At 41.5% G+C, this 25,585-nt stretch overlaps 2 protein-coding genes and 1 long non-coding RNA gene across 3 annotated transcripts; 1 reads left to right on the forward strand and 2 right to left on the reverse strand.

Moving 5' to 3' along the window:
- The first annotated feature begins 4,593 nt into the window (after positions 1-4,593).
- Positions 4,594-9,309, forward strand: LOC144700718 (calreticulin-like). The gene is made up of 13 exons (XM_078572193.1): positions 4,594-4,753; positions 5,807-5,914; positions 6,032-6,224; positions 6,990-7,248; positions 7,335-7,391; positions 7,490-7,537; positions 7,949-8,035; positions 8,122-8,247; positions 8,338-8,433; positions 8,525-8,572; positions 8,652-8,684; positions 8,766-8,852; positions 9,111-9,309. The coding sequence occupies exons 1-13, from the start codon at positions 4,651-4,653 to the stop codon at positions 9,120-9,122; spliced, it is 1,257 nt and encodes a 418-aa protein (XP_078428319.1). The 5' UTR covers positions 4,594-4,650; the 3' UTR covers positions 9,123-9,309.
- A 3,470-nt stretch (positions 9,310-12,779) lies between these two features.
- On the reverse strand, positions 12,780-13,769 carry LOC144700719 (uncharacterized). Its single transcript, XR_013580827.1, has 2 exons — positions 13,557-13,769; positions 12,780-13,388 (listed from the first exon to the last, which is right to left on the reverse strand). It is a non-coding gene; the product is annotated as an uncharacterized LOC144700719 (long non-coding RNA).
- A 1,059-nt stretch (positions 13,770-14,828) lies between these two features.
- LOC144700717 (exocyst complex component EXO70B1-like) lies at positions 14,829-16,902 on the reverse strand. Its single transcript, XM_078572191.1, has one exon. The coding sequence runs from the start codon at positions 16,808-16,810 to the stop codon at positions 15,032-15,034; it is 1,779 nt and encodes a 592-aa protein (XP_078428317.1). The 5' UTR covers positions 16,811-16,902; the 3' UTR covers positions 14,829-15,031.
- Positions 16,903-25,585: the final 8,683 nt, after the last annotated feature.

Raw genomic sequence — 25,585 nt, forward strand, 5'->3', positions numbered from 1 at the left:
ACATGGGGACCTTCCTATCTTCAGGGGTTATCAACCAGAATCATGGCTTAAGAGTGTGGAGCGTTTCTTTCATCTTCATTCACTTCCAAACAAAGACAAGATGAACCTTATCACACTCATTTTTGGATTGACCAACATTGATGTAGTTTTGGTATGCAGAAGTGGAGTTCGGCACAACTGCGTGGTCAGATTTTAACACTCAATTTATTGGAAGATATGGGAGTCACTTTAATCTGAGGATGAGGGAGGCCTTTACCACGGAGAAAGGACTTTGCAGCAAATGTCTCTGAGATGCAGGCGATCAGGCACAAAGGGGGACCACTACGGAACTGGCACTCTGGGTAAATTTCTGCAATTTATGAAGATCATTTGTATCAGTTTCTCATGGGACTCAATTCTGAGTATTGACCCAAAATAACAGATTATGAATCAAGAGCAAGTCCCCAAGCTTGAAGAAGCCAATTAGATTGTATTTGTTGCTCTCAACCACCTTCATGCACTGCTGTGAAGATTAAACCATGCAAGTCTCAAACTGAAACTGACTAGACTCAAAACCTCAATGAAAAAAATAGGCAACAGAGGGAGATTTTTGTTTGTTCTTATTAGGAGTCAAGAATTCGGTTCCGTTCCATTCTACACTTCTGCTCCGTTGTAACCGTTATTTATTGCTGTTATACATTGACTGTGTATTGTCGGATTCGTGCCCTTAAGGACTCAATAATGTAAGTGAAATAGGGATGTAATGCGCTAGAAGTAAATATGGAAGTTTTGCCTTTTTTTCTAAACCTAACGGTTTCTTCTCCTCTCCCCCCTTCCCTTGTCCTGAATCTATGATCGACTGGTGTCACAGAAGTGCTTCTAAAGCATCAGTACATCTGGCACTGAGTCTCTTACTGCTTGGTACTGCCTCAGAGAGGACCAGCCGCTGTGTCTACATCTCTGTCTCATTCTCCACATTCTCTACATTACCTATAGTTCACTATGCAAGAAGGGTCACATGAATGAGACATGCTGGGAAATTCATGGGAGGCCCTAAAAGCCTAGCCTAGCTCATGCCGTCAGTAGTCAAGGTGGGATGGGAGGAACTTAGGGCAGCTGGGAAGTTTCCCTGTCTGACTCTCTCACTCGGAAAGAAGAATTTGAGAAAATTTTGCATCTCTTACTATTAATATCTGATTGAATATTGAACTCTGGGACCTCTGATCACCTGACCCCACATATGTCCAAGTTTTCCAATTACACCTCATGTTCTGGGGAACAGAGAGTGTTCACTACAGGGGGAGAGACGCTTCCTTCTGCTGGTATTGGGACAGTGGAAATCAGAGGCTTAGGAATATTGAAGCACATCTTTTATGTTCCTCAACTCAAAGCTCAACTTATTTATCCGTCGAATTTGTGAAGGACAATTCTGTTGCACTGACATTCACCTCTGATGGTTGTTTTAAATCTGTTAAGGGGTTGAGCCGAAGGACTGAACTAATGGAGAAGCGGCAGGGACTGCTGCACATGAGACATATTTGCCTATGTAATTTTGATAATGAAATGCACCAACTCTATAGAGATATAATGGAGCTGAGGGGGAGATGAGCGGGATAGGGGGGGAGAGTGAGTTCCCTGGATGGAGAGGTGAAAGGGGAATGATCAGAGGAGAGGTCTAACGGAGAGAAGGACTGGGGATTACAGAGGGAAAGAGGGACCTTGGGTGCTAAGAGGAGAAGAGGCAAGGAGCTGACTGAACATGACTAGATATTGGACGTTTTAAAGTTACATCATACCTGATCTCAGTCTATTACAAAAATTAAGGCCGAGAATGGAAGTTGCCAGGTGAACATGGTTTATCTCAAACTATGTTCCTTCTGTATGAAGTCAGTGGCAAGCCACCAGGTTACTTATCCAATCACCCTGCTCATTGACCAGGTTACTTAATGTCTCAAACTGCCACTGGAGGGATACATTCATCCAATATTCCATGTTTTCAATCTCAGGAAAGCATCAGCCATTCCAGCAGGCTACAGCCATTTCCATCCTCCTTGTATGAGGACACTGACTTCTGTCCCAGAAATCTGTCACAGCCTTCTGTCCATCCACACTCAGCTTGAAATTCCTCACCCTCTGGGAAAATCACACTGACTATGAAGTCATTTGGGAACTAGTCTCTCTACTCTGCCAGGAGTTTCCCCATTTCCAGCTTGAGGACAAGCCTTATAAAATAGAAGAGAGTATTGAATTGATAGTGGGGCAGGTTAATGAGAAAAACTGGCCCATGTAAGGACCTGTCCCTCTATTTACTACGTGATCTGTGCTCTGATAAGCCCAGCCTAGACTGAATTCTGAGTCCCTTTCTCTCTTCCCTCCCTTCCTCTCTCTCTCCCCTCTCTCCCTCTCTCTGTCCTCCCTCTCTCTCTCTCTTTCCTCTCTCTCTCTCTCTAGCTCATCCCTCTCTTCATGATGTGACCCCTCCCCTACCAGTGTTGCAGATGATCTTACGTCTAAGTGGTTGCCATTCCTTCAGTGCTTCATGCAGACCTTCCTGCCGGCTCTCTCTCCATAGTCATTTCCACTCATTCTTATCTCTCTTTTGTTCACTCATTGGAGATTATCATGTCCTTTTTGTTATTTTAAGGCGGATTGAAATTTCATTCATTGGCATTCATCAGACTACAATTCATATTACATTGATATTAGTCAGGTTTGTTTCCCATTAATCCCAGGGTTTTCTTCCTATTGAGGATTTGGCTTCTGAGAGTTCATACTGAACTGAAGCCTATGAAGAAAGGATTTATTTCCTCTCTTCGTTAGACGTTTTTTTTTATTGGACTGTAATGGTCAATATCACTCCAGATTCTCTTTATTTTATAGTCGTGGACTATAACTACCCCAGTCTGACCCAAACAAAGCTTCCATTTGAATCATAAATGCAACAGTCATTGTGTCAATAGGCACAGTTCTTTGGACATCATCCCATCAATTTCTCACCAAATCCACATTAAGAAAGTTATCCACTTTTTCCGGGGCCATTGTGCCCAAAATCTAGCGCTGGATCATTATTTCTTCAGGGTGAATTCAGATTTCTAAGCCGTGTAATGATGAATGTCTTTGGGGAAAGACCCTTCTCAGGGTGAATTCCCAGGCCTCTGATGACAAGAGATAATTTGACTATCCTTCTCCGCTGGTAATTATTCGTTACATTTAATTTGAGTTGAATATTAGGTAGCATGACCATGGTTTCTCGTCCTCAGCTCCGAGAGACCTTCACGCTGAAAGAGATCTTCTACTTGAAATAAGGGAGGAAATTATGCTTACTGCCGGAAGAGGATGATTTATGCCCCACCAGGTCATGCCACAATACCCGATTGAGCGAGTAATAATACCTTTTCAAAAATTTCCATAAGATTAGTGGAAATTCAACTGCTGCTCTCCTCACCCAGAATCTCCCTGGACTTGCCCTTTCTTGTGAGGGTTTGACGAATAAACTCGGACTTGCTACTTACTAATTCAATGATATGTTCATACAATCAATGCTAATCTGCAGATGGAAACCGCAGAAATATCGGATACGAAAAGCAGAATTTTTCTACTAACCACAGTTGTAGGGAACAAAATTATAGAGGAAGAACACAGAAGAACAGAGTGGGAGAAAGCCTGAAATCGCCCGGTCGAGCTTGACCTTAACACTCTGTCTCTGGTTGTATTTATAGGCTTGCTGTGTGGGCCCCATCGTGCGCACGGTTCGTTGCGAGCCTGGTACGGCGTGCCGATACGCTACTTATGATGTGGCCCATGTTACGAATGACACGAGGACAATATAATACAAAAGGTCAAGTGAGGGGAATTAAGGCTGGTTAAAAGTGAGTAATTTGAGTAATTTGCATATGTTTGTGTTTGGAGATCATCTGAGATACTAGGTAAAGAGGCCAATAACCTTTGGAACTGTTTGAAATTTTAAAAGAGAGGGAAGGGTAAATTTTAAAAAGGGCATGTTTGAAAATTAACAGTTCGTACCTGGCACCATGTTTTTTTTCGATAAAATAAAATATTAAAAAAATTAACTGTTTAACAGAAGAACATAAATTCTTTTATGGGAGGAGGACATCAACAGTTCTCAAACATGCACATTTAAATTTAACAAAAAATATTTCGAAAATTGAGTCGGGATTATTTTGAGAAAATTGAAGAAAAAATGAAATAATTCGGGCACGTTTAACGTGTATTCGGCCACGTACGATTTATTTCCAGTGACGTTCGATCGTCCAATCCCTGGCCGACACGTGGACTGAGGCCTCCCACCTGCCTCCTTCCGGACCAGTAAAAATGAGGAGATGAGTCAGGGAATATGTCCAAAATACCCCCGGTCAAATTTAAAAACCGCGATGCGCTTCAAAAAAATAGAACGTCCCTGCAGGTGTATTTTCGTCATAACAAGTTGCAAAATTGTCGATTTCCGAATACTATCCGGATCGAGCTTATGCTGTGACTGCGGCTTAACAAAGGAGGCTTATCGCGTCCCGAAGCCGATGCTATCGTATTTTCTTCCAGCTGGGGGAAACGGTATAACATGGCTGTTCTTGCGGCGCAGATTAACGCTGGGCTATAAAACCTATCTGGAGTGAATTCCTCACGCATCTGGCGAGAGGTACTGCGATCTGGAGGATGGCGAGGGGACGTCGACTCCTCAGCTGTGGCGGCGCGCTTCTGGCCATCGCTTTGATCTCGCTCGTCTCCGCCGAAGTTTACTTCGAGGAGCGCTTCGACGGTAATCTACTCTTGTGTTTTTTTCTCAGGATCGTGTAAATTGTTGTTCCTGATAATGTCAGTCCTGTCCGTCTCGCAGCTATTCGTTTTTTATCAGATCTGTACTTTCTTTTTAGGTGTACTTTTGTTTTAAGTGTTTCTTCAATGTGGTTTGCCGTTGGATCCGGTGATTTGCTTGTTCGCGTCATCTAGCTGGATGTCGAGTCGGTATTGTTTTATCTGATTATTTTTTTGATCGGTATCGCGGTGCGAGTTGTCGTAGCGAGTATGGAGTCCGACGTGATCGGTTAATTTTTATGTATTTGACATTTATGAGTGTTAATCGTCTGTTGGAATGTCGAGCTTCGACGGAATCTGTGATGCGCGATCTTTCTACTCTGAGGAGCGCTTCGACGGTAATCTGTGTTTTTTTTCTTTTTCAGGATAGGTTTAGGTGTTGTAGTCCGATTTGTCATCGTAGCTGTTAATATTTTATCAGATCTGTATTTTTTCTTAGGTTTATTTTCTGTTGAAAGTGTTTCGTCAATTTCGTTTGCCTTGTATCCAGTGCTTTGCTTCTTCGAATCGTCTAGCTGAATGTTGAGTCTGTATTGTTTCATCTGATTATGTATTGATCGTTATCGATGTACTCGTTGCTGTTTTGGATGCTCTCGGTCTCATTCATCCGCTCGGTTGATCTTCGCGGATTTGGCATTTGTGTGTGTCAAGTGTTTGTTGGAATTTCGAGCAGAAATGGCATTTATGCGCGATCGTGTTGGTTTCATCATGTCCTCGTCCTCTAATTGGTCTGCCGCCCTTTGAAGTAATATTTGATCTCCATCTAACAGTCGAGTTTTGCCTATAATAGCTTAAACCCAATCTTCAGAATCCATTACCGGAGTCTTTACTCATTTTGCCGGTTATTGATTATAATCGTCCGCAACTTATTTTTATGATGCTCGAAGGAGAAATACGACTTTCAAATTGGCTTCCGAAGAATTAACATTTTTTATGCAATTGATCAATGTTTCCTGACTGTTAGATCTCAGAAACCAAGTTTATTATGATTTCTCAGATGGATGGGAAAGCCGGTGGGTGAAGTCTGATTGGAAGAAAGAGGACAACACAGCTGGAGAGTGGGTACACACTGCTGGGAAATGGAGTGGCGATCCCAATGACAAAGGTGCAGATTTTTGTTCCACTTCTTTTCCACCAAGTCTATAACCCATTCCACATTTTTCAGGTCCCTGTTTCTAATTTGGAAATGAATCTTATGACTAATTTTTTTTTGCACGGGTAGGCATTCAAACTACTCCGGACTACAGGTTCTTTGCCATCTCTGCCAAGTTCCCTGAGTTTAGCAACAAGGGAAAGACTTTGGTCCTCCAATACACTGTCAAGCACGAGCAGAAGCTCGACTGTGGTGGTGGGTACGTAAAGCTGCTAAGCGGCGACGTTGATCAGAAAAAGTTCAGCGGTGATACCGATTACAGGTATTTCCCATCTACTACTTGCAGATCATCACTTATGTTGATCTTGATTTTACTGGCTTTTCCATGTGTGGCTGTCTGATTTCTCTCACTCCCCACTCTTGTTTAGACTTGTATCTATTTATATGCCTTTTTCTGTCTGATTTTACACGTTTTTGTTGTTTTTACTGGATTTTCTCGCTTGCCCACTTGATCTCTCCCTCTCTTCTCATCTCAGATCCACATCTATGATTAACTGGATCGTCTTGTGTTCGCATCTGATCTCTCTCTTTCTCCCTCCTTTTATGTCAAATTTAATCAACTTTTTTTCGCACATACCTTAGCTCTCGTTCTCCTTCATAATAATACCCAGGCTTATGTTAATTCTACTGTCTTTTTTTACCTACCCATTCGATTGCCCTCTCCATTTCCAGCTCAAATTACGCTTATGTTAATTCTTCTGCTCTTTTGTTTCTATGATCTGATCTTTTTTTCTCCCAATTCATATCCACAAATGTTGATTATTTTTGCCTTTTATGGATTGCCCTTTTTTGATCTCTCTCGTTCCTTGTAATTTATATCCAGTCACTGCTGATCTCTCTCGTTTTTTGTAATTTATATCCAGCCACGTCTAATCTCTCTCATCCCATCACTCATCCTTTCTTTTTTTTTGCCTTTTCTTGTGTTCCCATCTGATATCTCCTCATTACTCAATGTCACGCATAGGTTTGATTCCCCCATCTTTTTTCGTCCAACTGTCTGATGTACCTCTCTCTCCTCTCAATCCAGCATCATGTTTGGGCCGGACATTTGCGGCTACAGCACGAAGAAGGTTCATGCGATTCTTACCCGAAATGGGAAGAATCACTTGATCAAGAAGGAGGTCCCCTGCGAGACCGACCAGCTCACCCACGTCTGCACCTTCATCATCCGTCCCGATGCCAATTACACCATCCTCATCGACAACAAGGAGAAGCAGACAGGCAGCCTCTACTCTGATTGGTCCATCCTCCCTCCCAAGCAGATCAACGACCCAGAGGCAAAGAAGGTTCTTTTTTTTCTACTTTATCCCCAAATACGACAATTTCTTTTTAATTTTTTATTGTGTTATAACACTCGAATCTGGTTCCTCAGCCCGAAGACTGGGATGAGCGGGAGTACATTCCGGATCCGGAGGACAAGAAGCCTGAGGTAACCAAATAGAGAAAGACAAGAAAAAAACAGTATTCCTTCTTTGGAAATTAAGATTTCGAAGTATAATGTTTTTTGTTATTTTTTGATTCCGACAGGGCTATGATGACATCCCTAAGGAGATTCCCGATGCAGATGCCAAGAAGGTATTCTTTCATGTTAATATCATCATCATCATTGGTCATCATCCGGCATGAATTTTTTGAGTCTTAGTTTGTTTCCTTTCCCAGAAAAAAAAAAGAACTTTAATGATAATTTCAATCCTCATCATCATAACTGTTGTCTACTTAAGTTTTTGTTCTCTTTATGGATCCTATACTAGATAATCATCACATAGGATCGATCCATTCTTTCTTTCACAATTGACAAATTTAAGACTCATCATCATCATCGTCATGGTCGGGATTATTGCCATCCATCTTATCGGGAGTTCGTTCATCGTTATTATTAACAAACTACTCTTTAAAACGGTTACGAACCAATTCGTGCGCAAAAGATGTGGTTTATGCTTACATGTACTTAGTAATTAATCATAATTATCGTGCATCATTGGACAGCCTGAGGACTGGGACGACGAGGAGGATGGCGAGTGGACCCCACCCACGATCCCCAACCCCGAGTACAAGGGACCCTGGAAGCAGAAGGTCAGCAGAGATAGAGAGAGAGAGAGGGAGGGAGATGTTGACTTTTCTAGAGTTGACTTTAATATTTAATCTTGATTTGGTGGCAGAAAATTAAGAACCCGGAGTACAAGGGTAAGTGGAAGGCGCCTTTGATCGACAATCCGGAGTTTAAGGACGACCCCGAGATCTACGTCTTCAACAACCTCCAGTATGTCGGTTTCGAGCTTTGGCAGGTAAAAGCAGAACCCGGTTACTTGCTCAGAAAGAATAATAAACAAAAAAACTAATTTTCATGGCTAATAATCTTGTTTTACTGACTCCAGGTCAAATCTGGCACCATCTTCGACAACATTCTGATCACTGATGATCCAGAATACGCTCTGAAGGCTGCCGAGGAAACCTGGGGAAAACTCAAAGACGTACTCTCTCTCTCTCTCTATTTCTCTTCGTCTCCTTCTTTACTCTCTCTCTAGATTGTGGAAGCCTAATTGGTTGTGTTGGTGTGGTCAGGCGGAGAAGGCGGCGTTCGACGAGGCGGAGAAGAAGAGAGAGGAAGAGGTAAAGAAAGAAAAGAAGACAGAAACACAGCCTTTTGTCTTAATACAGTGCCTTAATTTATGCTTTTTTTTCTGTTCAGGAGGAAGTTTCCAAGTCCGACGACGAGTCCGACGTCAGTCTCTCTCTCTCTCTCTACATATATCTATCTCTATCTCTATCTCTTGCTTATTTTTTTATATGGATTCACTTGCAGGATGAGAAAGATGATGCCGATGAGGCCGCCAAGAACAACGCGGATGATGATGACAAGGAGTCCACGTCCGATGACACCTCCAAGCATGTAAGCCCTCCTCCCGTTCCTTCATTCCATCTGGAAGAAAGAGAGATGATATAAAACAGAGCGATGAAATAAATATTCAGAGAGATTGATAATTAGTGAAAAAGGTTTAAGCTTGATAGATAGATAGAGAGAGAGAGAGAGAGAGAGAGAGAGAGAGATTCTGGCTCTCATGTATTGTGATTTGGAGAGATTTATATGTTTATTTGTTTCTTCTGAGTTTTATTAATCTGACTTTGTTTTTCCATTTGACTGGGGCAGGACGAGCTGTAGAAGACCTGAGGAGCCGGATATTTCGCAGATCTCATAACTAGTCGCCCCTCTTCTTTTTTTCTTTAGGTGAAAAAAAGAAATTACTGAGATTTATCTTTGGATTTTGGAGAGGAATATCTTTGGAGGAAAACATATGTTGTTTCAACATATAAATTAGGCTCATTGGTCGGCTTTTTAATTGTTGAAATGCAAATTTTCCACTCCAAAAATCTTCTCAAATTAATACTAGTTAACACTATCCAATTTCAAATTAAATAAAGGCAATCCTCCGTAAGTCTTCAAACACACTTCATGACATCTGGAAACTATTAATACCCACTTTAGTATTATAAAATGACTAGTTCGAGTATTGGGTACATCAAGAAATGTTAAATCCCCCATTTCACATATTATATTGGTTCACATGCCATTAATTTAGGTAAAGATGATATTCCTTGTCAGCATCATCTTAATGGCCTTCAACTGAATGTGGGTAAATTAGAGTTTGCCCGCCCCAATATGGATGATACAGTGCCGTCCCAGTACGGTGCCGGATGCCGGGATCGGGACAGATGCTGTATGGGATACCGGAAAGGGAATTTCCGGTACCCATCATTTCCGATATCCGGATACCGGACATCAGTTGCTACAGTGCCGATATCTGATACTGATATTCGTCTCGATGTCGTCATCCGTCTCAGGGGGGAGGATGACCACATCGGATATCGGGTTTGGATATCCACATCAAAAGGAAACTTCAAAATATTATAACTGATTAATGTTCAGCGGGTACAATGGATTACCGGTGGCAAGAGAGTTATCAGAGAGCTGCTTGATTGATTAAACATCTCGTTTAATATATACAGCCAAATATTTTTAATTTCTTCCATATGGGATTACAGGATTCAGGTTTGGTGTTAAACTCCGAATCCCTTTACCCCATATGGAAGAAAATAGAACTTTTTATTTTTATTTGTAGGACGATGTGATATAATTGTAAATAATGAATAAATATAAGGGCCTTTAAATATAGCGAGTATAGATTAAAATATTATTTTACCATTTAATGTATAGTCAGACTCATTTGATATATACAAAGAAAATTTTCTAATTTCTTCCATGTGGGATAACGGGATTCTGAGTTTACATTAAACTTCGAATCCTGTTATTCCAAATGGAAGAAAATAAAACTTTTGCACTCTATATATTAACTGAGATTGACAATATATTAAAACCATTCGACGCTAATGTTCATAAGTCATGGAATGTGATAAAAAGCTTATTTTTTATTGTTGATACCGGATATCGATATCCAGATACTCTTTCCGATATCCGGATATCGAAATCCGAAATCCGATATCCGGTATTCGATGCCCGTTTCGTCCTCACCCCCCCCGATATCCGGTATCGATATCTGTCTACACCTAAAGGACAAATATCGATCGATATCCAATATCCGATATCAGACACCGTCCCAGTTTTCTTCCGAATATCGGATATTGGTTGTCCGATATCAGATATCGGATGGATATTGGTTGGGCGAACCCTAGTCAAGGGAGAGGCCTAGCGGAGGGGTTAGGAATTGGTCGAGGCCTCCAATTAACAAGACATAAGAGGGGATTAGGGATCTGATCAATACTTTCACAATCCCTTTAATGTCCAGCTTCTCCGCAAGCTGGGATAAGCAAGACAGCTCATGTGGGACGAAGGGTCTTGTCAGACGTGACAACGGGATCATTCTCGGCTAGTTCTGGGTCATTTGGCAGATACATGATGATGAGGATGTGCAAGTCTTTGAGGCAGTTGTGGCCCGGAATGAATTGTCGATTGCACTGGTAGCATATACATGGGGCTTTGTGTTAGCAGAATTTATCTTCTGTCAATTGGAGGCATATTGCTCGGGGTGGTTGAAACTTTGGTCGTTGGTCTCCTAGATCCCCTAAGTCGGCTAAGGTGGCTTCAGCTTCAAATGTGCAACCTATGAACTCGATGGTGGATAGAAGGTGAGAGCAGTTGGCTTCAGCGCAGAGAGCCAAATGAATGGGCACATGTAGGGCGTTCATAGCTATGTCGTCGTCCATGTTGAGCTAATAGCCCATCTGCTGTAGATCGAAGATGTGAGGATAATCATAGCGAGGCTTGAGGCCGAAACAGCAGTTCAACTGCCATTTGAAGTCGTCCAAGTCTTGGAAGTTAGTGCAATCGTTGATGTAGCAGAACCAGGTAGAGGCTTTGTCATCCAAGTAGGAGGAGACAATTTTTATCTCCATCATGTCATCAGTGGGAAGGCTGGAAAGTTCTGCTCTACAAGATGTAGTTGTTGGGTTCTAGTGCCATAGTTTAAACATAGGAAACAGTTTTTCTATGCAAAGAAACCTGTAATTGATTCATATTAAATCAATGAAATCAATACATCATATGTACCTTATGGGGAACCTGTTCCACCCTTGACTTGCTCACTTTGATTGTTCTGAAACCGTTCGCATGTCCGACCTCTAGAAGTATTCATGCGCTCACATTGATCTTGGATCTCCACTTCTTCTCCACATAACTTGAAAATCTTCTCACCATGAAGACTATCTCCTTGGTTGAGTGGATGAATGTTTAGAATAGAGAAAGGGGGAGAAACTCTTGCTGGCCTGGGTGCCTAAAATAAGTGCCCCTTCCCCTATTTACATTTCACTTAAGATCTTTCAAAAAAATCCATCAAGTAAAATATATTCACCAATGCCCCTATGATCTTATGTGTGTGATCATCTAGGCCCATGTATCATTCTAGTTAATAACTTTAGTTTCCCAATAATAATTATTAGCCAACCTTATTAATTAACTATATCAATAAATAGATAAATTTAACGTAATCGATAGGTTGTGTCCAGCCTGTGGGGTGACAAGCTACATATCATGCGAAAGATAGAGAAACTATAAGATATTTATTTATGTCTTTCTATAAATATTATAGATAATAAAGAAGGATATTTGAAATGAATTAATGCTATTATAATTAATGATGATGTTCATGTAGTTTGTGGAAGAATTATATAAAACTATGAAGATAGATAGAACAATAATAGAATATTCTTTACAGAAGATAGGAAGGCTATTTATTTAATTAATAGTAAGTTAGATGTAAGATAGGATATGAATAGAATAATAACAGATATTGAGATTTAAATAGATAGTGAATAATATTTCCCTTTAATAAGATTTTAGAATAAAAAGAACGAAGAAGACAAGGGGCAAGGTTATGATACTTAGGAGAAAGAAGGGATTATCAATTGAGTTACAGATTAAAGGAAGAAGAATATATATATAACTTAGAGTTTGAGTAAGAAAGATAGGTAAAAGTAAAGGTATTAACTACTTTATATGAGTTTATTTAATTAGATATAGAGGGAAAGGCTAAGAGAATTTAGATAGGATTAAAAAAATAAAGATGTTAATATTTATATTTAATATGGTTAGGGGTAGTTTATAATAATAGGTTGCAATTTATATAGGTTTATATATTCAATAAGTAATTTTTAGGATTTTTTAATTAGGTAAAATCAAGAAGAAAATATGATAAATTGGTGAAAATCCTCGATGCCCAGTAGATGTTTGTGAAAATATCTCAAAGATGCAAAACATTGAATCAGACTAAAAAAATCAGATTTTTGATGGGATTGCAATCAATACTAAGATTCAAACAAAGATTCAAGTATAAATTTCTACCATAACAGTTTCAGAACATCACATAGGCGCCCTAATTCAAGTGCATGAGGATGGGGGCACTATTCCCCCCCGACTTCAGCGTGCATCTCCGCCGCTCTTCTCCATGCTGGCAAGCTTTGAATATCCTGGAGCTCTTCTAGCATGTTCACGAGCTTTGAGAACAGTTAGATGGGTGTCACACTCCTCTTACTCACACAGCCACCGTAAGGGTCTCACACCACCATGATGGATCTTGATTGGAAGATATCAAATCTGGGGCCTTTAAGCCCCTTTCAAGACCCAAGGAGGGTCTCCAGTGGCCGTAGGATGGAGTGGTCCAGCCATGGGGTTCCCTAGGAGCCGTCAGATGGCTTATGGCTGTCATCCATGGCCAGAAACTGCCTTCCAGCCGACGATGTCGATGGCTTGGGGCAGAGATGGATGGATCTGCCCTAGGTGTCCGATCTCCGTGGTAACTAGTCTAACGGCTGTATTAAATCACAATTGTGGACCCTTCTTAATCCGGTGCACCCATATTTGCCAAGTCAGTTTCCTCGTGATCTTTCCCCATCGGCGTTTGCCTGCGGAATTTGTCTGTCAAGCGGCCATGTGATTCTCATTAGTGACTACGACTAATCTGAAGCCTTAAAAAGAAAGAAAAATTAATAGAGCGAAGAAGATCTCGCTCTCCAATCTTTTTCAGAAGATCAAATGGCCGAGATTATATTGCCTAACTTAAATTTAGTCCGATAAGGCACGCACTTTGGGCCAGGTCAGCTCAAAGCCCGGTCATCTCTTCTTTCTAATTCTCTTAAGATCGCAGTCCATTAGGCCACAATCTATCTCATCACTTGCCAACCCGGGCCGGTGCGGAGCTGAAAAAACAATGAGACATAATCCCATATTGCAAAAGGTAAGAAAAATAAGAGCTTTATAACTCTAATCAGAAGAAGATAAATAAAATAAAATCCATTGCGCGGGCTACCTCTGCACTTTGGACTCTGTGGGCTCCCTATTGGGCTTTCTTGGGCTTAGTTTGTGTTTGTGTATATGTGGGGCGCTGCTACTTGGACATCACCTGCTCGCTTGCTGTGGCAAGGTTTGAGCTCCATGTGCTCGTGTGCCTGTTGCTGGCTTGAGCAGTGGTGCCTGCCTGGCGTAGCTGCCTCTAGTACATCATAAAACCACCTTTTATTTGTTCTTATTTTTATTAAACATTTTACTTCATCCCTGAAACTAACATACTAGAGAGAAAGATTAAACTGATTATATGTAATAATATTTAAAACATAGTTTCAATTAGAATTAATGGTCCTGTAAATTAAGTAGAGATTACCTTAAAAAGTAATATTTTAAAAAAATGTCCTATTTAATGCATGAAATGAAGACCCATATAAAGATGGAGATAATATCAATAAAATGACCTCAAAACGGCGTTACGATGTGTATGTTGGCATAACTCATTTTTGGTTCATCAAGAGCTCAATGGGCCTAGGCTGCTGCATCCCACAAAGTAAGTGGACAGGGCCCATGTAAGGGGCAAGTAGCCCTTTCCCTCTTGTCGAAGGCCCATTATAGTTTGTCAGCACAAGGTACTCTAGCACGTAGCCTAGGGCCGACGATGGAGCAGTGGCAGTCAGGGCTAGCATCTGCTTGTAAGCAGAGCAAGGTGATGCTCCATGGCATTGGTGATGGCTTTTGCCTGTTAGCCGTCTGCACTCATCGTGGAAGAAGACTCTGATATCTATGATATGTTCCCTACTGGACATATCATCTTCTATGTAATTTTAATGATCAAAGAGAGTTCTAGTGATGAAGAGGAGAACTAGAATGGTCAAGGGAGGGGCCATGCAGATCAGGTGAAGAGGTCAAGGGAGAGGACGGGCTGCCTGAAGACTCAATGAAGAGGAGAATGATACCCAGGGATTGGGATACCAAGACTCAGTGAAGAGGAAGGGATGAGGTTTGGATAACAAGACACTTCTCTGGCTACCCTACTAAAGGGAGGACATGCTATTTAAAGGGAACTACCCAGAAGGGAAAATACACGTTATTGCTTTTGGTATTATTTATTGCATAGCAAGACACAAATATATTTTCTTTGAAGAATAATTAAGGACGGAAGATAAGAGCTTTAAAAAAAAACAGCTCTGCGGAGTTTTTTTCATGCCAAGAAGGAAAAGAAGATCAGATTCTTCACCATTCCAGAAGATTAAATGTGTTCCTTCAATTCTCTTTCAAGCTTCAAGCTTCAGAGCTGCAGACCCTTGAAACAAATCAGACAAGCATTTCTCCAACTCCTGGGTCGTATACTTTGGCGCAACGCCCTCACCGAACTTGGCAGTGAAAGAACAGTAAGCCCTGATCAACATCTCGGCTATGGATTTTTTGATCTTCTCCCGGAATTGCTCATCTTCAATGCCAAACGTCGACTGCTCCCTCAGCACCTCTTCAAAGGCGAGGTTAAAGCCCTTCAATTTCTCCTCCACAGCAGAAGATTTGCCCTCATCCTCCGCCAGAAAATCAAGAACGCCGCTCCAAGAAGCTCGGAGATAGCTCTCGGCATGCAGGGCGATCTCCTGGCGGCATTTCTCAACCCACTCCTTTCCTACCACGGCGATAAGATCCGAGCCCTCCACCTCGCCCACGACGTAGTTCATGCTGTTCATAAAGAAAAGATAGCGCAACCCTTCTTCACCTTCTCCGTAAAACAGCTTCGACTTCTCTTCGATGTCGGATTCCAGAAGAGCGATAGCGGCGACGACGCGGCGGCCCAACGGAGACCTACCGGCGGAGTTCTGCTCTTCTTCTTCTTCTTGTTCGTCTTCGAACCCCGCGATCACCTCGCTGATCGTGGCTTCGTAATCCATGAGTCTTTTCAGGTAGTTCATCACGTAGCGCTGATGGCGCGCGTGATAGTCTGCACTGCTCGTCTGCGTTTGCACTGTTGCTTGGAATCGAGACAAGCTCTTCCACACGGATAGCGCAATCTCGTATTGGAATTTTTCGAGGTCCTGCGAGAGCGCGCGCTCGAATAGTTCTTGAACTTCGATGGTGAAGTTGCTTCCTACGCTTGTGCCGAAGTCGATAATGGAGAAGGGTTCATCGATTGAAGCCCTTTCTCGGCTGATTAAGACCGCCTTCACCGTGGTCATCAGCCTCGTCAAAACGCCGTCGGCGACCATCACCGAGCACGAAAAATACGAAGCATCGCGTTGAAATATCTGTGGGGCGAGTTTGAACTCGCCGGGGATGAGAACCTTGCAGAGGAGATTGAACGCGATAGTAAGAGTAGCCATCTTCTCGTCCAAGTTCGTCAACTGGGTGTTGTCGACGTCTTCGATTTTCTCGATTCCCAAAGAGTTTAACCATTCCTCATGCAATTCGCTTCTGACGGAGACGTAGAGATTGTCGATGAGATAGTAGCCCAATTCTCGGTGAAATCTGTTCGCGATGCTGAGGAGGCGAGGGACGGCTTGTGGGTTTACCAGATTAGCCTTGAAATCCTCGGCAGAACTTTCATCCTCATAATTTTCTTCTTCTTCTTCCTCTTCTTCTTCTTGTTTATGGGCGGGCTCGATTAGGGTTTCTGAGACAAGAGGAACCGAAACAGAATTCTGAACCAAGATGAAGCGAAATTCTTCTTTGAGGCGATCTCTTGCTGTCTTGAGGAGGTTCTTGGCCCGGTCGCGGAGCTCGGCGACTTGGGGGGATTCCGTGACCTCGGGACGCCATTGGCGGATTTTTTCTATCATCTCGGCCAACTCTTCCGAGGATTCTTCCGCGGTGGGCAGTTCATGGAAGTCGTCGGAAATGGAGATGAGATCGTCGACTGCGGAGAAGTACTCAGCGATCTCTTCGGGGGAATCGTTCCAAGGGAGGTGATTGCCGTCTTTCGCCGAAGAAGACGGCAATTCTCCCCACCGACTAATCACTCTCTCTGCCCTCTCCAATCGCTCAGAAAGCTCTTCTGCCGATAACTCAACATCACCATCATTATAATCCCCCGTCGCCATCTTCCGATCTGATCAGAGCTTCCCAAACAAGAATTTTTAGGCGAAGAAGATGAAGAAGGGAGGGAAAGAAGAAGGAGACGATGTTGAAGACGAATGAAGGGAAGGTTGGTTTTGTGGGCGTTTGTTTGGGTTTGGCTCCGCTTCCTGGAATCTTCTTCTCACAGTCAAGACTCGATGTTTACTCAGTCAGACTTGGTGTTCATTTTTCATCGTCTAGCGGCGTGTTGTTGGCCGCCTCCGTGAAATTTGACCCTTGAGCATGCCAGCGTCGCCAGGCATTATTCGGTGACCACCAACCCCATATTATTATTTTTATAACAATATTAGTTTTTTTAATCTCTCTCTCTCCGGGCCCCTCTCCCGTCTCTCGTGCCCCAACTCCCATCTCCCCCACACCTCTCCCCTCCCTCTCTCTCTCTCTCGTCGCCCTCTCTGTTTTTCTCTCGTCGCCCTCTCTCTCTCTCTATCTCTTCTCTCTCCCGCTACCCCCCTCTCCCCCTTTCCACGCCTCTCTCTCTCTCTCTATCTCTTCTCTCTCCCGCTACCCCCCTCTCCCCCTTTCCACGCCTCTCTCTCTCTATATCTCTTCTCTCTCCCGCTACCCCCCTCTCCCCCTTTCCACGCCTCTCTCTCTATCTCTTCTCTCTCTCTCTCTCTCTCTATCTCTTCTCTATCTCTTCTCTCTCTCTCTCTCTCTCCTCTCTCCCGCTACCCCCTTACCACGCCTCTCTAATAACGGAGTTTCTAACTCTGTTCACACTTCTAGCCCCATTCAAGCCCGAGTCAAAGAGTTGGATGACCAGGTATGAAGCAATAGGAATTAATATAACAACTAGCCTAGTAAATAAAGCCACGTACCCCTATACTCGTTAGAGAAATAGTGAATAGGATGAAATATAGGTCGAAACATAGAAAGGATGAAATATAGTTGTTAGGATCAAATATAGCCGTTAGGATGAAATATAGCTGTTAGGATCAACGGCCAGGACTGTTTATATTATAGCCGTTATAATTTGTTATAACGGCTATGATTAAACATAGAAATAAACTATATAACGACTATTATCTTACAGTATAAATACAAACCCACTGTTAACAACAAGTTTATGGATTAACAAAGATCTTCGACTATACTGTGTCTCTTCTCCTCCTCTCCTCCTCTACCCCTGTTCTTGTTGCTGTGCGAGAGGTTCGTTTCTCTTCTTTCTCTCTCTCTCTCTCTCTCTCTCTCTCTCTCTCTCTCTCTCTCTCTCTCTCTCTCTCCCTCTCTCTCTCTCTCTCTCTCCCTCTCTCTCTCTCTCTCTCTCTCTCTCTCTCTCTCTCTCTCTCTCTCTCTCTCTCTCTCTCTCTCTCTCTCTCTCTCTCTCTCTCTCTCTCTTCTCTCTGCTCTCTCTCTTCACTCGCCCTGGTCGTGGTCGTGCGACCCGGTCGAAGTTGACCGCCCACTCCCCCTCCTTCCGCCCGCCCTCTTCTTCTTCTTCTTCCTATTATTCTTCTCTCCTTATGTTTCTTTGTTACTGAGAAAGCGAACATTCTTGAAGAACTAAGGTTCGACAGCCGAGCATTTTTCTTTTCTTCGTCTTGTTCTCTTATCGTTTTATCCATGTTTTCATCTTCCGCTCTTTTCTCCTCCTTTTCATCGTCTGTTCCTTTTTTCTTTTCATCTTCCATTCCTCTTCTTCTTTTCATCTTCCATTCCTCTTCTTCTTTTCATCTTCCTTTCCGCTTCTTCTGCTATTTTATTCTTTTCATCTTCCGTTTTTCTTTTCTTCTTCTTCTTCTATTTTCCGTTTTCCTTGTTCTCTTCATTTCTACTAATTTTCTTCTATTCTCCTTCTCTTTTTCTTTTATTTGTCATTCATCTTTTGTTCTTTTTTGCTCTCTTTTTCTTCTAATCTTCTTTTCATCTTCCGTTTTTTTGTGCTATTCTTCTTCTACTCTTCTTTTCTTTATTCCTTCTTTTATCCCTCTTTTCTTATCCTGTCTTTTCCTCTTGATCTCTTTTTTAATTCTTATTTTAAACTTATTTATATGTTTTCTTCTTCTTTATTTTTTTCTGCATATTTACGTCTTTTCTTCCTCTTTTTCTATTCTTTTTTGTCTCTGTGTTCTTCTTTTCATCTTCCGTTGTTGATTTTTATGGATCACTTAGCAATACATTTTTCCTTTCACGACAAATTCCGTGACAGTTCCTCTATTTTGACTTTGACTAGTCCACTTCACTGGACAGGGACCAGACAAGACAGGACTGGAACAAGACTGAACTTAATGTAAGATTTAGGTCCTCGCTCAATAACCGGACCCCTGCTCCCCGTCCCCCTCTTCCCTTCCCCCCCCCCTCTCTCTTCTCTCTCTTTCTCTCTCCCCGTCCCTCTCTTTCCTCCCCCCTCTCTCTCTCTTCTCTCTCCCCGTCCCCCTCTTCCCTCCCCCCTCTCTCTCTTTCTTCTCTATCTTTCTCTCTCCGCGTCCCCCTCTTCCTCCCCCCTCTCTCTCTCTTCTTTCTTTTTTTTCTCTCTCTCGGTCGCCCTCTTCCCTCCCCTTCTCTCTCTCTTCTCTCTCCCCATCCCCTCTTCCTCCCCTCTCTCTCTTCTTTCTTTTTCTCTCTCTCGGTCGCCCTCTTCTCTCCCCCTTCTCTCTCTCTTCTCTCTCCCCGTCCCCCTCTTCCCTCCCCCCTCTCTCTCTTCTTTCTTTTTCTCTCTCCTGTCGCCCTCTTCCCTCCCCTTCTCTCTCTCTTCTCTATCCCTGTCCCCTCTCTTCCCTCCCCTTCTCTCTCTCTTCTCTATCCCTGTCCCCTCTTCCCTCCCCTCTCTCTCTCTTTCTTCTCTATCTTTCTCTCCACGTCCCCTCTTCCTCCCCTCTCTCTCTTCTTTCTTTTCTCTCTCCTGTCGCCCTCTTCCTCCCCTTCTCTCTCTCTTCTCTATCCCCGTCCCCTCTTCCCTCCCCTTCTCTCTCTCTTTCTTCTCTATCTTTCTCTCTCCACGTCCCCCTCTTCCTCCCCCTTCTCTCTCTCTTCTTTCTTTTTCTCCCTCCCCGTCGCCCTCTTTCCTCCCTCTCTCTCTCCCCACCCACCCACCCATGCTCCTCTCCCCCACGCTCCCTCTCTCTGACAACACAGCGTTTTTACCCTTACTAAAAATGTGTAGTGTTTCTGAACGGTTCACGAATGAATCGAACACGAACACGAACAAGGATCTTTCTTTGTTCGTTCATCGTCAAACAGTGTTCATTTGACGTAGAACAAGGAATTTCCCATCCCTAACCCCACATCAAGATCTCAAACTGACGGGTCAATTACTACTTATTTTTCATATTTTCACGATCTTTTGTACTATCACTATCATATATGAGTGAGCTTCTATAGTTTTATTTGATTTAGGGGAATTAAATTTTCAACTACATTAAAATATTAACACCTAATTTTCGTCCTTTCATGTAAATCTACATTTAAAGCTGTTACCTTGCTAGTATCTTTGCAAGCTAGCTTGAACAGGGAAGGTTGACTTTGATAGGCCAAGAAGTTTAAATACTTCATTGAGCATAGGTAAATCTTTTTTACCCTCTTTAAAACCTTCATTAATGATATTAAGATAATTTTCCTTCCTCTCTAATGCAGACGGAAATCGTAAACCCCAAATGAATCAAAACCCATCTTACCTTGGTTTAGATTTTTATTTTTGTGCTTCTACTCTCTTGTCACTATATATACTTGCATGCCTAGCAAAATTCACATATATTTTAATTTTATTCCATAGTTTTCATTCTGAGTATATAGATTACATTTCTTGTGGGTGTGACTGAAAACAAAAGGTAAAGATGGCACCTTGGAGGAAGTAAAGCTTGGAAAGCTTAGGCTCTGCCCAACATAAACCAGTGATACATCTTCCTAAAAGCCTTCCACAGCCTCCTAGGTGTATCACCTTGGAATTGAGAAGTAAAACTTCTACTTGAATGATAATAAGATAAACGAAAGAGCTCTTGCTTGATGATGTGGTGCAAGGGGAACCACTACCTACTTGATGTTGACATCATGTGAACAGGCAGAGGAAGATAATCTTTGGTCCCACGATACAGATCCAGAGTCATCTAATAGATTGATCATGGAAATGAGAGGATGAGGTTGAGGGATCATTCAACCACTCCCCAGTATAGGTTCATCACCATGGTGCATGCACCCACTGGTGAAGGATTAGACTTTAGGATAGACTCTCATACTGTTAACCTACTATCTGTATTATTCAGGAAGGCTACAAAGGATCCTTATTGGTTGACAGCGGATCTCTCTGCAGTAAGTTAGATGAAGAATCATCAACATGATCCACTAGAAATAGCGAAGATGAAGCTATTTCCACACAATGTAACAGAAAGAGCCAAGGAATGGTTTAGGAACCTAGCTTGGAAGTTGAACTTCTAGGATGAAATATAATATGTTTTTTAAAGAAATTCTACCCTATCGGTAGGACAAAGATGATCATGGAAGCTGAAAGATAATTTCACCAGGAATTAGGGGAATCATTAAACAAAGCATGGAAATGTTTGAGGGAGTACAATAGAACTTGTCCTTATCATGGTGTGCCAAAGCATGACATTATGGATATCTTCTATGAAGGGTTGAACCATCATGATGAAATGATACTTGATTTAGAAAGTGGCTGATCATTCAAGAGAAACATTGGATGTGATAGAATTGGAAGTGAAAAGTGGTAAGCATCATACTGCACTAGCCTATCCTAACATGGGCAAATTTCCAAGTAGAGGTGGCATCATAGATACAAAACTTGTATAGGTAGACATGATGATGGAGAAAATAGATAAGAGAATGGAATCTTGAATAGTACTAGTGGAGACGTTAACAGAATTTAGTGTTCCTCAAAGAGTAGTAGGTCAAAATAGTTGTGAAAGACCTCACACTGTCAATACCACCTTAAAACATGAGAAGTATGTCTTTTGAATAGGACAAGACATGAAGGAAGTTGAAGAAAAAAACTGTTACAATCAATACAATAGACAAGGTCAACAAAATAGACATTCATGTAGTTGGAATGGCTATAACAATATCTACCATATAAGTGATAATGTGCCAACATGATTTACATGCTTGACATTTATAACCAATCTAAAATCTTAAATTCACACAACATTGATGAGCATTAATTTCAGGGTTCATCCCATTTCATCACCCGTTTTGACATTTTTGTGAACTTAGCAATAATATGGTGCAATTTTCATATTTGACTCACAAGGTCAACCCATGGATAAATAATTTTATCTTTTGATTTTATGATATGCAAGAGCAAGGGAAAAGATATTCAGATCAAAATGGTCACGCGCGAGCAAAAATTCTGGACTATGGTGCCTTATTTGGCACTGATTTTTAATTTCCTAAATGACGTGTTTTTAAAATGCAAGTTTTATGAAATAACAACCCGCTGAAATCGAAGGATTGAGGAAGACCTCCACTGAATTTATTTCGGCCGATAAGGAGATGCGCCCCTCTCCCCCCCCCAACAAAGTCAAAGAAAATTAAGTCTTATTTTCATTTATCAAGGATTTTCTCCAAATTTTATTTTATTTTCTAATTTATCGTTTTCAATTTCTGAACAGTTTGATACAAAAAAATTAAAAGAAAAAAAATTTTGCTTGCCACACAAACTAGAACTGCATGATTGCATAGTGGCACCCGCGGGCCACACAGATGTGACACATGGTCTGCGTGGCCACGGCTGCACGACTCCACAATGGCAACAACATGCAACGTCGATCTGATATGAGGTCTGCCAGACGGGGTGCCTGTGTAACCCAAAGCATGCCTAGGTGGTGCAGGCATGGCACCCACGTGTGGGCATCACACACCTACATGTGACGTGCAGGTTTGAGAGAGCCATGTGTGCTAAGGAATTTTAAATGGTCATTTGGAACCACCTTTAATGCGTGTTATGCTCATTTATTCTATCCATGTGGGATTAATATCTTCATTGTTTTTTGTAGGTGATGTGGCATCACAAACATGATTGAAAAGGTAGTGCTTTCTCCAGGCATTGGATCAGTTGGACCGGATGCAAATAGTCACATTAAAGAGAGGGGTACGTGGTGGCATGAAATAGGATGGTTTTAATTAAAAGCAGTGATGAAGAATGATGCCCATACATGATGTACGTGGTGAGATCTGGGCTGCTTAGCCCAGATCAAACAGAGGTCACGCCGTAGAGTAGGGAATGCATGTAGAGTGATGTGCACCCACACACAGGTATTTCATCACTCTCTTATATCCTTTTCTTCATGGATGATGATGCAGTGGTATCTCAGCCATTATTTTGATGTGTTGTGCCCATTGGGCGATCACTGTTGTACTGATCCGGTGGGCTGCGCTTAAAGTCTCCCTCTCTCTTTTTGCCCCCTTCTTTCTTTTGTGATCGTGGCATGGCCATATTGTAGCCGTTCACCCAATAGGAAGGGTGATCAAATGGCCAGGAAGGGCCACAATTGTCCCCAACTTGAACTTGGCATATTTTGGTGAGCTCATCTATTTTTGCATTGAATCACTGTTTCTTCCATCTTTGCTTGTGTGTGAGAGATTGTCGATGATCCCTTAAAAACCCTTGGATGCAAAACCACCTAAGATGGTAAGGATCATCTTCAAGATCATGGAATGTGGAGGAGATCGCCATGAGCTTGAATTTGGAGTTCCAAGGAGGTAATTGTGGTGAAAAACACTGTCCAACGCAGATCCAATCATAATCTCCCCTGCATTCAGGTTAATTCCTCCTCCTCCATTAATTTCAATGCTTACTTTAGTTTAATTTTACTTTTAGAATTGAATTTAGGTTTGAATTTTCTGATTTTCTCTCTCTTGGCTGCCAATCTCTATTCCAATTTTTTAATACACAATTATTCCTTCAACTTAGATCTGATTTGTGAAATTCCAGATATTTTAAAAAGGCATCGATGTCTTTTTAATGATTTCAATGTCAGTTCTTGGTTTGAACCTAGACCATTCAATTCTCTGGAATTATCATAGAAACCAATTGAATTTTATCAAATTAGCCCTAATTCTCCATGGATACAACCTTGACTCGCTGATATGCTTGTTTTAATCATAATTTATGCAAGTTTTAGTTTTATTTATTTGACGATCAAGTTCATGTTTTCAACACACGTGAAATGCACTTGTAAACAAGTAAGCATGGTTGCCATCTTAGCGCTAGTTATTCACTTTGTGCCAGGAGCAGATATGTTTAAACATGTCATCACTATTCTAGTACCTACCTGCATGCAGTACCACCAGCTCAAATAGCTCCTATTGTTAGTGATATTTACACTCATGATATGTTGACAAAAATGATGGAGAGAATGCCATAGCTCACTCAGCGGACTAAAGGATTGTTGGAACAAATGGAGATGCTAAAAGCTCTTAGTGCATCTAGTTTTAAAGGGAAAAAACTTGAATTTACAGATCAAATCCTCTCAACCAGCTACAAATCTTAGGAACTTAGGTGCTCCATATAGCAAACATGAAGTGAACCAGATTCACATAAATGATTTAGGAGAACATCATTTGAATTCCATCTTAGAACTCAAAAGTCCAAAAACTTTATATGGTCCTTATAAGGAATTATATCTCAAGGACCAGCCGAAGGCAGATTCAAAGGTGAAAAAGGGAAATATTGGAAAGTAGTCTTCTAGCAAAAGTTAGATTGTTACTAGGCCATGTAGCTCCCATAGTGCTTAAAAAGACCATTGTGCATATAAGGACGAGCCATTGGCACTACATTGTGAAAATGTCAAGATGGTGAAGAGGTCTTATGGCATAAGTTGGATTCTCACTGTTCCTTGTGGTTTCCATAGTGCTTACAAAGGCAGCAAAAGCTGGTATTGTCATCCTAGATGTTTATGTGGATGACATTCTTGTGACTAGAAGTGATGAAGTTGGAATTAAAGCTTCCAAAGCACATCTACAACCATACCTCACTAAATGATATTTGGGGGCTGCGTGATACTTCTTTGTGATTGAGTTCATCTGTCAAGATTGTAATCTCTCTATCTCTCAATGGAAGTATTCTCTTAATAGGATTAAAGAAAATGTTATTTGGGTTCCAGCCAGAGTTCTCACCTATGGAGGTATGTTTGTGTTTCTATGATACATTTTCTCCATTACTAGAGGACGCTAATCTACCTTACTGTCACTCACTTTTAGACTGTCCATATAGTTAGTGTCCATATCAAGTTCATGCACGATCCTCAACAAGTTCAAAATAACTCACAAATTGAATACACAATAAAAAGAGTTGTCAACAATTATAGTTAACAAAAGAACAATGAATTACCTTAGCACATCAACCATCAATACCAAACAAATGTCTCGATTATTCAACATGCTAAACTGAAAAATGAGGTTCAACATAATTGACCATCGCGTCCTCGTCATTATATTTGTAAATTTGGTTGGTATCGTTATTGATATCCACCTCCGCTCTCCACCAACACTTAAATGTCATGGGTAGCTCGATGATTTCAATGATCTACTGATTTAAAAATATATAGTCAACAAGCTGATCACACATTTCATCTCTTGTTCCATATTCATTTGTAGAATATATTCATTATAGTGCACTTGTGGTGCTTATAATGAAGTCCATCAAACATGATCGAACTTAATGAATTATGATGAGATCATAATACGGAGATCACTAGTCTTTATGCATGTGTTCTATATATTCATATTCAAAGGATACTTGAGAAGGACATCAAAGCGTCCTCATAGAATAACACTATCTTGCC

This window comes from Wolffia australiana, chromosome 3 (genome assembly GCF_029677425.1).
Source record: "Wolffia australiana isolate 7733 chromosome 3, ASM2967742v1".
NCBI lineage: Eukaryota > Viridiplantae > Streptophyta > Magnoliopsida > Alismatales > Araceae > Wolffia > Wolffia australiana.

Coding starts and splice junctions, on each gene's coding strand:
- LOC144700718 (XM_078572193.1), top strand. CDS start 4,651: ATGGCGAGGGGACGTCGACTCCTCAGCTGTGGCGGCGCGCTTCTGGCC. Junction 5,915..6,031: donor TGGCGATCCCAATGACAAAG/GTGCAGATTTTT, acceptor TTGCACGGGTAG/GCATTCAAACTACTCCGGAC. Junction 8,573..8,651: donor AGAAGAAGAGAGAGGAAGAG/GTAAAGAAAGAA, acceptor TTTTCTGTTCAG/GAGGAAGTTTCCAAGTCCGA.
- LOC144700717 (XM_078572191.1), bottom strand. CDS start 16,810: ATGGCGACGGGGGATTATAATGATGGTGATGTTGAGTTATCGGCAGAA.